The sequence below is a fragment of the Cydia fagiglandana genome, chromosome 1 (assembly GCF_963556715.1).
Source record: "Cydia fagiglandana chromosome 1, ilCydFagi1.1, whole genome shotgun sequence".
Taxonomy (NCBI): Eukaryota; Metazoa; Arthropoda; class Insecta; order Lepidoptera; family Tortricidae; genus Cydia; species Cydia fagiglandana.
The window spans coordinates 23,001,538-23,015,249 of record NC_085932.1 but is presented as its reverse complement, the minus strand read 5'-3'; the positions used below and the strand labels follow the sequence as shown (position 1 = coordinate 23,015,249).

The window sequence follows — 13,712 nt, the reverse complement described above, 5'->3', positions numbered from 1 at the left end:
CCTTATGCCATATCTATTTGGCACAGATAAATATCTTGACGAAAACGACCGCAATTCCTCCAAAATCGAGATCTTCCACTGAATTCAAATGTCCAAAGTCAGTCCCCTACATGAAAACTTGTGCTCATAATTAGGCTGATTCATCGTGGGGAATATTGGCTGTTTAGTTATCTATTTCTAATAAATTAATATCAAAACAGTAATTTATTATCTATTTTTCAATCAAAATTTTGTACTTTTAAATAAATATTTTTTACCTGACATGTAAGGTTACATGTTATACCTGTAATTTACATTATGGAAAATGAAATGCAGGAGAAATGAAACCAGCATTATGTATATAAATAAATATGTTGCACAAAAATAAATGACAAACAATAGTTTTATTGAAATGTTTTGAAAATTTCCACTTATTACTATTAATTCAAGGTGGGGTATTTTTCTTTGAGTGCGCATTTTCTAACGAGCTTCACTTCGTCCCCGCGGTGCTCTCGTTAACTGCAGGAAACGCCTTCAGCTTCATCCATTGGAACGAAATATAATTTTTCCTTTAACTACAGGTAGTTTTATAGCATGAATATAAAAAAAACCTTATAGCAAATCCATAATGACTGTTTTTTAGTCTGTACGTACATAAAGTGGAGAAATTGTTTTATTCATATAATTTAAATAGATTCGTTAATCGTTGTTCTACCCTGAGAGCGCTGGATCACCGGCACAGATGTCTATTTCTACGTGACGATATTCTGTGAAAGAAAAATATGTTTAATAGTCAACTAATCAACTAATCACGATAAAATATAATAGAATACCTATATTTTTTATCCTAAACACAAACGAGGCGATTTACGTATTAAAAAAACGTAGAAGGAATAAAATGCATTTTTAAAACTTTATTTTGGCGGCAGCTACTTTCTGAATCCTATAATCTTGTACGGATACTCGTTCACTGACTAGGGGCCCGATTCGGATTTTGAAATAGATATCTATTGGATAGCTTTTAAACATCAGCAAGATACGATAACGATATGTTTAAAATCTAACCTGTCAAATTTGACATTTGCGCGATTCTGGAGATACTCTTGACGATTTCCACAGGATATGACTTAGAGATCCAATTCACATCTAATAGATATCTTACTCTATCTAACGTAAAACTGACATTGGTTGCCCGAATTGCGCTGCAAAAGAGAACTAGTTGATATCTAAACTATAACGTATCTAGAATGGATCTAATACGTGTCGTCTCTTGTGAATATCTTGAAGTTCGAACAGTAGGGCCTATTTAGACGGCGCGCGAACTCGCATGCGATTTTAGTTACATTGCGAACTGTTGGTTACGCCCAATTCAACCGACTGATCAAAACTCGCAATGGAATGAAACTCGCATGCGAGTTCTCGCATCGTCTAAATCAGCCCTTATAGTTCAGAGTCTGGATTAGGCAGCTATGTTGCTGTGAAAGATTACGTTTCTTCTCATCGCAGCAGTACTCGTAGAGGTCGCAGTCGTCTCTGAAGGCCCTGAAGTTGCCGCTGGCGTCCTGCCCGCACACCGGCACGCGGTCGTGGTGACACTCGTCTGCCAACTTGCAGTAGTTCAGGGTCTGTGTTACAATGTATTGTGTTACTTAAATTAATTCTAAGTGTTATAAAATGAATATAAAACTAAACTTAATTACAATTAAGATAACTAAAGCTAAAAAAATAAAAATACCCCTCAAAATTTTGCGCCCTTGTTAGGGTGCCCATCACGCAGGCAGCGTCCCCGCGCTGGATTGCTATGGCCAATCTTTGCGCGAGAAAACCGCCTGCATTTATGTTACTTTATGCACTTAAAAATTATGTATAAGAAAAATTTACTACTTGACTTGAAAATTAAAATACAGCCGAGTACTTACTTAACTAGGTATAGTTGGTAACCAATCCAAATTTTGACTTATTGTAGAGAGGTTCTTTTGTTTTTGAAGTTTCATTAGAATAAAAAGAGTTAAGACAAAAGTTAGATTAGCTAAACTATATACCAACCAAAAATGAAAATAAATACCAAAAAAAAATATATATATAAATAGATACCAAGTTAACACAGTCTAAAATATTTCGTCATATACATACCAATCAGTTATCACCTACGCCTCCCTATGTCGTTGGTCAGATTGTTATTACCGAAGCTCTACCTTTATTAGGTGTTCTTTACCCGGTAAGTAGGGTTTGCACGACGGATCCGAAATGTATGGGAATATCCGCGGATCCGGATCCAGATCCGGATAATTTTATACATTTCGGATCCGGATTGCAAACCCTACCGGTAAGTAATATTAAGGTAAACGTACTGGTGCTCGACGCGGTCCCAGTACCTACATTGCCCTCCTAAGCTAAAAAGCGGTATATGCATAAAATTTTCATTGAAAATACATCCTTTTAGCTTAGGAGGGAAGGACGTATTTTCAATGAAAATTTTATGCCAATACCGCTTTTTAGCTAAGGAGGGCAACATGTCTTCTTGAAACTTAAGTCATTGTCAATAGAGGTGACAGCAAGGTGTCATCTATTGGGCATTAGCATATCGGAGCACTAGTACGTTTACCTTAAGTCATGCAAATTAAAGCTGATTAATTGATTATTCAGATGTGAAACGTGCTTACCGCCTCCAAAGGGAAAAAATAATCTTCAGATTCTAACTCTACATGACACCAGACTGTAGCTAGTCTGATAAATATGAAACCTGAAACAAAAACAATATTATGTATGCTTCTGATTCTTAGTATAATTTTGCTTTTTAGGGTTCCGTACCCAAAGGGTAAAACGGGACCCTATTACTAAGACTCTGCTGTCCGTCCGTCCGTCTGTCACCAGGCTGTATCTCACGAACCGTGATAGCTAGACAGTTGAAATTTTCACATATGATGTATTTCTGTTGCCGCTATAACAACAAATACTAAAAACAGAATAAAAAAAATATTTAAGTAAGGCTCCCATACAACAAACGTGTTTTTTTTTATCAAACAATAAACAAATGGGTGCTAACTTATGACAGCTCTTCTTAACAACATAGTGGCTCAAATAACATGCACAGGCGTTAAAGCAGGATCTACCTATGCTTGACACCTACCAATTGTTATGAATTGATGCAGGAAATTATGGATAAACATACGCCTATGACGAACTGTTTAGACAAGCCGTTAGTCAGGTGTCGCTAACGCGTGGTCTGGTTCTAAATATTCACATACTTAGAGTGAATTCAAGGACGTTATGCCAAATCAATATTTTATTGATTTATCACAATTTTCTCTGGCACTAAGATCTTCTAGGGAAAAACATCTACATTTTGGAACTTAAGTATATTTGTTTAACAAAGAAATCAATAATTAAAAAAGTCTTCATAAGAAATAAGTATTAATTTACAATAATAGCCAACTACGGATTTCACTAAAATGCCTATGGGGTTCAAAACTGTCAACTCACAACAGAGGGCACTATGACCATCTATTAACTGTTTTCATTTTTGTATTTAATTTGTTTGTTTGTTTATTTTATCGTCATTATCAGATTTGCAGTTATAGTTGGTCAAACCAATTTGTCAGTCAGTAAGAACCAGGAAAACTATACTCATTATTTTCTTTTACGTAATGAGAACCATACTCTCTTTCTATGATTGAAATGAGACAGGGCCTGATTCGGATTTTGAAATAGACATCTATTAGATATCTTTTAGACATCACCAAGATACGATGACGATATGTTTAAGATCTAACCTGTCAAATTTGACATTTCCGCGATTCTGGAGATACTCTTGAACGATTTCCACAGGATACTTAGAGATCCAATTCACATCTAATAGATATCTTACTCTATCTAACGTAAAAGTGACATTGGTTATCCGAATTGCGCTGCAAAAGAGAACTAGTTGATATCTAAACTATAACGTATCTAGAATGGATCTAGTACGTGTAGTCTCTTGTGAATATCTTGAAGTTCGAATACGGCAGACAGTCTTTTAACAAACTATATATTCATTTGTTTGTGAGGTGTGACACCCCTGGCCGCGCGCTACAACCGCCGCTACAATACCTCGTTTACTATTTGGCAACTCCTGGATTTATAGGCCGGCACGTTATGTGGCTGAAAATCCTTATTCATTGTGAGTTAATCTGTTTGATCTCTTACCTGTTTGAAATAATATTCCATTGATTTTGATTTAAGACTATAACACCCACCCAGGGGCTGGGTCTCTAATCTAAACAGCAAGCTGTATTCTAATAACAATCTAGACCCTAGGGAGGTATATACCTCTAAGGGGTTATGGTGATACAGTATACATTTAAAAATTACATGATAACATTGTTTGTTTAAGGTTTTTTATGGCTACATGTCATAATGGTGGTATATTGTCACCTTCCACCCTACGTTGAAACAGAAGTGGTACGTTTTTTAAGTATCAATATAATAAATCATACTCGATCACTCTAATAAATCGAATTAAAAGTCTTATTTATAATTCATAAAAAATACTAAAAGGCTTGAATTTAATTGTTATGGATATATATGTCAGTTGTCATGTTGTCTATGTTGTTGTTGTTTCCGAAGAAATGTGACATTAAAAATACTATAAAATTGTATATATGTAATTGCCTGTTTTGTAAAAATATGCCATACGACTAAATAAATTAAGTATGTACTTTACTTCATGGATGTACTTACTTAACTTTAAAGTTAAGTATTGGTATTTTTAAAGCCACTTTGTTCGATGTACTCCTCAATTTAAGCTCTCGTGGTGAACAACTCCAGGATCCAGGAGTAGGTATATCTTCATTTTAGGGGTCATCCATTAATTACGTCACACGAATTTCTAGGTTTTTTTACCCCTCCCCCCCTCCTTGTCACACCTGGTCATATTTGGCAAACCCCTCCCCCCCTAGTGTGACGTCACATTTTTTCTACGAAATCGCCAAATCGAATTAAGTAAGTACCTAAGTATTATTAATATTTTATCAAAATATTTTTGACGATATAAATATTAGAAATTTTATAACCCAAAACTGCTGAGGAAAGAAAATTAAACGAATAAAAACGATTATCGTTTTAAAAACTTGTTATTTAAATGTACACCGAATAAAATAATTTAAATAAATTTTCGGTTACTGATGAAGTTAAAGTGACGTCACAAAGTTTGTGTCTCCCCCCTCCCCCATGTCACAATATGTCACATTTTCTTGACCCCCTCCCTCCCCCTAAACGTGTGATGTAATTAATGGATGACCCCTTATTAACTTAATAACGAGATATAAGTAACGTTTAGGTTTTTGGAAATACACATATTATACAAAATATGTTTTATATGAAGAACATTATTCACCACAAGAGCTTAAATTGAGGAGTACATCAAACACACTTTTAACTTTTTCGACGCCGTGTCTAACACAAAAGCTGTCACTCAGACACCACGACACCGAAGTGTCAAAACTGAAATTGAACTTTATGCATAATGCACGTAGGTCGATGTTGCTCTGTGGTCTGTGACCGATTAATCCGTCTTTGGTGTTGGACCTGCGGTAAGGATATATCGGTCATTAGCGTCCAAAAGGTTAAAGTATGAGTCAATTGTGTTGACAGAACCGGATCGAGGCGGCGTGTGACCAGGCCAGGAAGTGCATCCACGACACTATCCCTATCTGTGGCAAGAGCAGCTCCGGCTCTGACAAGATAAGGACCTTTTGGGACCTCTGCGATCTGTTTGAATATTCCTGTGACAATGAAGAAGGTTAGTTAGTTACTTATTAGTATTTAGTATCCGTAAAACATACGAGTACATGTATAATATCCTGATTAAGTTTTAAAGTCATATTTAATATAGTAACAGGTCAACGCACTTAAAGCAGTGCTAATTAAGTATTTAATTACACTTAAAAATATTGCAAAGATTCACTGGGCGATCAAATAATCGAATTTATTCTATCTCCGCTTATGCCCTGTTTTTTTTAAATATTTGTAAGATGGGTATATAATTATTATAAATAGTATGCCAATCATACGTAACGGCTTATTCTGATTATAATAACAGGTTATGTATTTGATCTAAGGTTCTTATTTTTATATGATCTGTCAGCTGTCAAATGTGAAACTTCTTCATCCAGAAACAACATCAACACTGAAAACTGACATATCATATCCATAACAAATAAATTTATAACTTTTATTGCAATTAGAATTAGCTTTCTAATCTTTTATAGGAATTATAAGAATTTTTATTAATAATAATATTATTTATTTTACTTTTCAGTATGGAGGCACACCCCGGATGTTGAAGGTTGTCCAAATATGACGTAATTCTATTTCTGCGAAATAATTCGTATCATATTATCTAATATTAAACATTAAGTACTTCTCTCTCGTGTTCTTTATTTTTGTAGAAGAACGTTGCTAGTTACGGACGTTACGGAGATTAAATTGATAAATTGTAAAAAAAATAAGAGATGATCAACTGTTTAGCGCTATAAAGTGTTTATGAATCACGTTTTGTGACATCCGGTTATCAGCAACTGATGATCAATGCTCTAACTGTTTATGAATACGACTGTTAAAGTGCATCTTTATAAGACATAAAAAAACACTTTCCATTGTATAAAAATGTTTTGACTAATATTCTGCTCCGCGTTATAAATTAGAACATCATCCACTATCTTGTGAAAATTTCGAATGCGAAACTTTTTGCGCAAAAACGAGACTTTACTTAAATATGTGTTTAAGTATCATTACGGTAATGTGCTCTGGCCTGACCTGAGATCGCAGGAGAGAGATGGTTGCATGAGAGGTTAAGTGTGACGGAGCGAGAGAGAACACTCGAAGGTTGACCGGGTAACAGGTTGGGCAGACAGAATAAGTATAGCGAATGCAGTAACGTACTTCGGAGCGGGCGCATCTTGATATGGTTGAAACGAAAAAATAAACATGGATTAAACAATGTTTAACTTTTTTATAAACGGGGCAATTTATTTTTATAATTTTTTTATAACCTTTAAATCACAAAAATATTACTTGGAGTAAAAACGTATCGTAGATGTTACAAAATCCAGTTGATTAGAATAAATTAGAATTAAAAGTACTTACCAATACTTTATGACATAGTAAGTACAATTAATATAGTTTATGAAATCATTGTAACTATTTATATATATTCAACGCAGTAGAATAAAAAAAATATTACCATCGTAACTGCCTGTCGCTACAATCACAAGAATGAGACATTTAGAGGTTCTAAAGGGATATTAGAATTCCGTACCCAAAGGGTAAAACGGGACCCTATTACTAAGACTTCGCTGTCCGTCCGTCCGTCCGTCCGTCCGTCTGTCACCAGGCTGTATCTCACGAACCGTGATAGCTAGACAGTTGAAATTTTCACACATCATGTATTTCTGTTGGCGCTATAACAACAAATACTAAAAACAGAATAAAATAAAGATTTATTTTAAGTGGGGCTCCCATACAACAAACGTGATTTTTGACCAAAGTTAAGCAACGTCGGGCGGGGTCAGTACTTGGATGGGTGACCGTTTTTTTTTTGCCGTTTTTTGCATTATGGTACGGAACCCTTCGTGCGCGAGTCCGACTCGCACTTGCCCGGTTTTTTCGATTCGGGATGTAAATATTACAAAACTTCCCCGGCCGAGAATAAATATTTTGAAGTGTAAAAATAAATCAAGTTCAGTGTTCTTGCCAACATTGTGCCTATGCACAGTAGGCGTTGGCACAACCAATACTAGGAACAAATTATTAGCACTAAAGCTCATAAGACCTTCCTAAGTAGCTGCGTAAATACTTAGTCGTTAGTCAACTGCTTGAAAATATTTCTGGCAGCACAGAATAAATAATAGTACTAGGTACAGAAGATTCACTCTCTAACAAAACGTGTCTGTTACGATCATGACAGATATGGCCGCTAGGTGGCGACAGCGCCACGCGCGCCTTATGGCTAGCCACCACAATTGGTGTGGAACGGATGTTCTGCTACCTGTTGCAAAGCGACGAAATCGCGGAGTGAGCCACGCCTGCTGGCATGCTCTCACACCATGGGTTATTTATTTACCAGCAAGTGATGGATAGTAATTGATATGCTGCTTATTATAATTATGTAAGTATAAAAAAATTGTAAAATTATAATCTTTAATTATACACGTACCTAAGTGACGTAAGTACCATCGCCCACACTGTTAACTGTCCATCGGTAAACCTTATTACAACAAGCATAAGGTCCATCAATACGCAGTTAAGAATGTTGCTGTTTGTACCTATTCGTGTTACCTACTAAGGTCCACTTGCACAATTTCACTAACCCGGGGTTAAGCGGTTAAACCGTTAACCTAGTGTCAAATTGTACTGGTAACTATGGCAGCTCCAGGTTTAACCGGTTCGGTTCGGTCGGTTAGTGGAATGGTGCAAGTGGGCCTAATAAATATGTGACGTTCCACAGAAAAAGGTACCTTATGGCGGCCAGCGCTTACGTCGAATAGCGCCGCAATAATATTGGAGCGGCGTTAATAATAGTGTAAGCGCCAACCGCCATAAGGTACCTTTACCCGTGGGACGTCACATATATATAAGCATAATCTACGTAAGTTGGCTCCGTCAATATTGGCCTACACATTTTCGATGAGATTTTTTAACGGGCCCTTGGTGCAACCGGGCCGATCCGTGAGAAAGGTACAATTTGAACAGGCCATAATTAGCGAGTGCTGTATTAAATCACGGGCGGCCCCCGCCTCGCCGCCGTCCCAACCTCACATCGCCAGTTAACAGATACTTCACTCGTCGAATTTTCGTCTTTCTAATACCTATGCTTACCTATACACAATTAATCTAACGGATATAAAAATAAAAATTAAGCTCTATTACTCACGTCCAATAAATGAACTGGAATAAAGAACAGTTGAAATTGAATGATTTCTATAGTTTTTTTTTCTTATTTATTAACAGATTTTACGTTTACCATGAAGGATATTTTATTAAACCCTAAATGTCCTCTTCTAATACTTACCTATGTATGTGGAAACCATGGTCAATTCTCATCCTAAAATAATATTGTACATCATATGGTGAATTTAAACGAAAAAATCCACTAAATAAAAGTGATGCGGCTGTCCTTCACCTGTTTATGTCAAACGGCTTGCAGCGATTCCGATGATTAGAGCCATGCGAGGTTCAAGTTCGAAACAGGTGGATTTCAGGGGTCAAGGACAGGAAATTGGTTTAAGCAGATCCCCTTACAAGGGACTGAGGCAAATGTTCTTCGTGAAAAAAAAAAGAAATGTGTCATTCACTCTTAATTATGTTTGTATATTTTGAAAAAGCATTTCTTTTCTATTAATTCCAACACTTACGACTATAAGAAATAGAAACCTAAATGTTTAGTAATATACGGTATGTAAATAAAAGGTACCTACAGTGAAACCTTATCCAGGTTAAACTAGGACCTTAAGAGACCTGCAAATTTGTCTCACTTGATATTCCACTTACCTACCCAGTGCCTCAGATAGGTATTTTTAATAGTTATTTTCTCATTTAGAGGTAATAGAGGTGCAAGAAAGGTGTTTCATGCGTCTTTAATCAATAAATAAAATTAAGTTAAAAAAGTTTTAAGTTAAACGGTTTTATTTTAATTAGAAAGTGTACCAAAAACTAGAAAATAAAAATTATTACACTAATCGGAGTTCTATATACGTACTACCTATGTTACCTTTCTGGACAGTAATCATGCAAGACGTGTAGCAAAATGTAGTTTTCTCGAGCCTGTACGGTTACCATCAGTTTGTCACTGACATAAACGTCGTCGAGAACGTAATTTACTTTCTATACATCTCGCTCGCACTCGCATATTAGTGCAAACGGGATGTATAGAAAGTAAATTACGAACTCTCGACGGCGTTTATGTCAGTGACAAACTGATGGTAACCGTACTGATTCTAAACGCCACTTTTCGACACTATGTCAGTAGATTAAGTATTAACCGAATTTTTTTTTAGACTAAAATAAAAACGTTGGGCGTTAGAATAAAAATACGTTGAAAAATATAATACATTCATATATTTGGAAAAGAAAATATTAGTAAACATAACTAGAAATCATTATAATACAACTTTACCTATGTCATACCTACCTCAGAAAGCTCCACATTTCATTGTATATTTTTACTTTTTTAGATTTTTCTTACCATTTTTAAATACTTACGCCCCACGTTTTTATTTTAGTCTGAGAAAAAAAATCCGATTAATACTTAATCCACTGACATAGCGTCGAAAAGTGGCGTTTAGAATCAGACTCGAGAAAACTACATTTACATAGAAGTTTGACGTTTAAAATAACACGTGCACTGCGTGGGCTCTGCTGCAGACTTTTCATGGACTGACTCTATGTTCTTGCGTAATAAACCGCTAGTGCCTCTGGTTAATTCAGATTAAATTAGTTTAATTGAATAGTCATTTAATTCAGGCATACCTAACACATGTAAGAGTTAGTAAGGTTTAGCTATGTTCAAATAAAGCCTAGTTGATCCGGTGCCAACAATGTTGTATGGCTGGGGTATCATGCGTGCCAACAGGGTCATGTAAAATTATCCAGACATAACGTCTACATTTACTCACTTTATTCATTAAAATTATAAACGGTCAAGCAAATCTTGTCAGTAGAAAAAGGCGCGAAATTCAAATTTTCTATGGGACGATAACACTTCGCGCCTACATTTTTCAAATTTGCCGCCTTTTTCTACTGACAAGATCTGCTTGACGCAGTATAGCAACCTTTTACAAATGAGAGATTTTGTCTCTTTCTAACAAAGTCAGAATGAAGGATATGAACTGTTTGTTAGATCTGACAAACTTTTAGGAGTAACGCGTTTCATTATAATCTACAACATGGGATTCAAGCAAAGTCTCTACCGGGACATAGGACGGTGACGCAGAATGCTGATTTGTTATTTATTATGTGAACTACTACTAGAGCCACTATATTTGGTTGAATTAACATTTTTTCTAACAATTTCGCTTGATTTATTTTATACAAAAATAGAACTAAGTCCAGTGGTTAGGAATTTAAACATTAAGTTAAAGGTGATAACTGACAACGCGATTACCTAAGTATACTTAATAAAGTTTGTACTAGTTAAATATTTCATTTAATAAATGCTTTTAAATTGTGTTACATTTGCAGGTGTGGTGGAGCAGGAATGCAGGATGTATTGTTTTAGAAATCAAAATATGTCAGTACATATGTACATAAAGGCAGTATATCTCCTACAGGCCGGTGAAGGCGAGTGAAGGCCTGCTGCACAGATAGAATCACCTTTATCCGATAATCCGATATCAGTTACTCACGGACACCAACAAATATCTACCACTCGACTTCGAAACTTCGTATCTTACTCCATCGACATAGCAATAACCGCCTTAAAGGTATAATGGTAGGTTGCATTTTACAAACAGTTCATATTTGAAATATGTACCTATAGTTGAGAAAATAAGTCGATGTAACAACAAGCTGTCGTATTTATGGAGCGATAACGATTACCAGAGAGATATTTGAATATCTAGGAGACAACAGGAAAGCTTTACAAATACAAAGGTTAATTTTTACAAGCTTCTATTAACCTTGCTATGTTGGTTAAATAGTTCTAGTTTAATAGGACCTACATGTTTGAACCTAAATTAAAACCACTTTTTTCACTTTCTGTTAGGCTCAAATTTCGTTTACTTTTAAAGCACAGTGCAATTTTACCGATACCGTGGATAGTACAAAAAGGGACATTCCCGGTGAACCACTTTAGAAAAATTTTACCCCGATCCTTACGAGCGATAAACTCCGCCTCCCATAGAGATAACCAATTACGATGCATTTAGGATTATTTATCTTAATAATGAAAAGAGTAAAAACAGGAAAAGTAGGCAACCTCATTGAGTTTGTATAATTGTCAAAATCATCTGAATAACTGTTGAGAGATAAGTACAGTCTGCGATAAGAAATTGTATCAAAATGTTTGTGAAAAACGTATTATTTATTAGTTAGCGTCCACCGGCCATTTTTCATTTTTCTTTTCATTATTTAGTTTGTTGTTTATAAACAACATTTATCTAAAAACTATTGCTATCTGCATATTTATTTCAAACGGTTGATTATTCCTACCTGATTTGATCAATCACTTAACATAATAATAGACCACTACAGTATTTTTCTACGGTTCAGTTCTTAGAAATATGAGATACACAACCGTATAGTTCTAGAATCAACGGGCTTTTGAGATTATAAATTATATCTTTTAATATGACTCACCTTGCCAAAACCGTTTTTGCTGATTTTGCTTAAAATTAACAAATATTTCGGGCCAATCAAACACTGTAATAGGGTGTAATTTTAATTCGGACGCCTTATAATCTTTCAATTTTGAAACAACAAATAAGATTATAATTTCCTAATCGTACCGAACCAGCCCTGTTGTTAGAATATATCCTAAATGAGTTCTGCATTAGGTACTCCTCTTAAAACCGACCGCTGGTTAAGATTAAGCGTTACAAAAATATGATCCAGAAAATATATGAGATAAAACAAAAGGTCGGGGTTTACGAAAATAAACAAAAAGATGATCCGTGGCTTGCGCTGCAGTTCGGGTTAAATTGATGGTGATGGTGGTGGGTTCAGTACAACAGTCAGTTTATTTCTTTATCTTTTGTAAAAAAAAAATCTATCAACTCTAATTATCTGCTTTTTGATCTTCACTACATGTGCTTAATACACAATAACTATTACTAATATATCGAAACATGAACACAAATATGCTATTACGGATTTATGAAAGCTAAGGGAACCTTAAATATGATGTTACCACTATAATACCCACATGTGGTTACTTAAGTTTTAATAATAAAATTGTAGGTTTCTTGCTGCAAAGAACGCCATGAAAAGTCATGTTTTTTGTTCTTTATGGTTACAAATTTTCACACGTAAGCCAAAAAGAGATAGAGGAGAGAGAAGAAGGATGGTTATATGCTATTATAGGCAATACATTGGAAAACGTTTAAAACTCTGTGTTTATCATTTAGGAGGTTTCGGAAATGAATCAGGAAACAAATAAAACAATATGTATTGTAATGTAACTCACAACTTATATCAAATTTATAAATGGATATTTAATAAAAATAATAAAATATGCTCTATAAACGACATAGAGATTTCGGACTATGGCTATTTGTTTAAAATCAAATGATTGATTATTGACCGAGCGTCAGCGAAGGTCTTCGTTTCAGCTTGGACAAAAGTGCTTTCGTATGTCCGGATGTTCTCGTCTACAGACCGCAATCCTCAACCGATTCTCCTGAAATTTTGTGAGCCGGTTCGATGATAAATATATTTTTAGTCGATTTAGTTTTTGTAAGTTTTTCAAAATGACGGAGCCAAGATTTATTCAAATCAATCAAATCAAATCAAAAATATTTATTTGCATAAATAAGGGTACAATAGGTGGTATACAAAGTTTTCAGTCGCATTCCTTATTTTACCATAATATGGCGTACAAATATTCAATATGTTACCCCTAAGAGCTATATTCTGGCTATATGTACATACATTCATTCTTATAAGCTAAGTATATGGCACAATTTTACACAAAGTCAAAAAATAATAATTTAAAATGAAATTGATAATTAATGTCTTACTTGGTAACATGTCTAAGTTCA

At 35.0% G+C, this 13,712-nt stretch overlaps 2 protein-coding genes and 1 long non-coding RNA gene across 3 annotated transcripts in view; 1 reads left to right on the top strand and 2 right to left on the bottom strand.

Annotated features, from left to right (window-relative positions):
• Nucleotides 1-13,712, bottom strand: part of LOC134667803 (uncharacterized) — a 433,239-nt gene that overhangs the window by 343,095 nt on the left and 76,432 nt on the right. The gene's annotated exons all lie outside the window — the stretch shown is intronic.
• Nucleotides 614-3,091, bottom strand: LOC134671312 (uncharacterized). Its single transcript, XM_063529141.1, has 4 exons — nucleotides 3,026-3,091; nucleotides 2,643-2,722; nucleotides 1,469-1,604; nucleotides 614-746 (listed from the first exon to the last, which is right to left on the bottom strand). The coding sequence occupies exons 1-4, from the start codon at nucleotides 3,048-3,050 to the stop codon at nucleotides 691-693; spliced, it is 297 nt and encodes a 98-aa protein (XP_063385211.1). The 5' UTR covers nucleotides 3,051-3,091; the 3' UTR covers nucleotides 614-690.
• Nucleotides 4,093-6,356, top strand: LOC134671301 (uncharacterized). The gene is made up of 4 exons (XM_063529129.1): nucleotides 4,093-4,138; nucleotides 4,352-4,419; nucleotides 5,611-5,758; nucleotides 6,278-6,356. Exons 1-4 carry the CDS (start codon nucleotides 4,114-4,116, stop codon nucleotides 6,322-6,324), a joined length of 288 nt encoding a protein of 95 aa, XP_063385199.1. The 5' UTR covers nucleotides 4,093-4,113; the 3' UTR covers nucleotides 6,325-6,356.

Coding starts and splice junctions, on each gene's coding strand:
- LOC134671312 (XM_063529141.1), bottom strand. CDS start 3,050: ATGTTGTTAAGAAGAGCTGTCATAA. Junction 2,723..3,025: donor GTTAAGAAGAGCTGTCATAA/GTTAGCACCCAT, acceptor TTTTTGTTTCAG/GTTTCATATTTATCAGACTA. Junction 747..1,468: donor CTGCTGCGATGAGAAGAAAC/GTAATCTTTCAC, acceptor TTTCTTTCACAG/AATATCGTCACGTAGAAATA.
- LOC134671301 (XM_063529129.1), top strand. CDS start 4,114: ATGTGGCTGAAAATCCTTATTCATT. Junction 4,139..4,351: donor GCTGAAAATCCTTATTCATT/GTGAGTTAATCT, acceptor TGTTTGTTTAAG/GTTTTTTATGGCTACATGTC. Junction 4,420..5,610: donor CCTACGTTGAAACAGAAGTG/GTACGTTTTTTA, acceptor TTGTGTTGACAG/AACCGGATCGAGGCGGCGTG.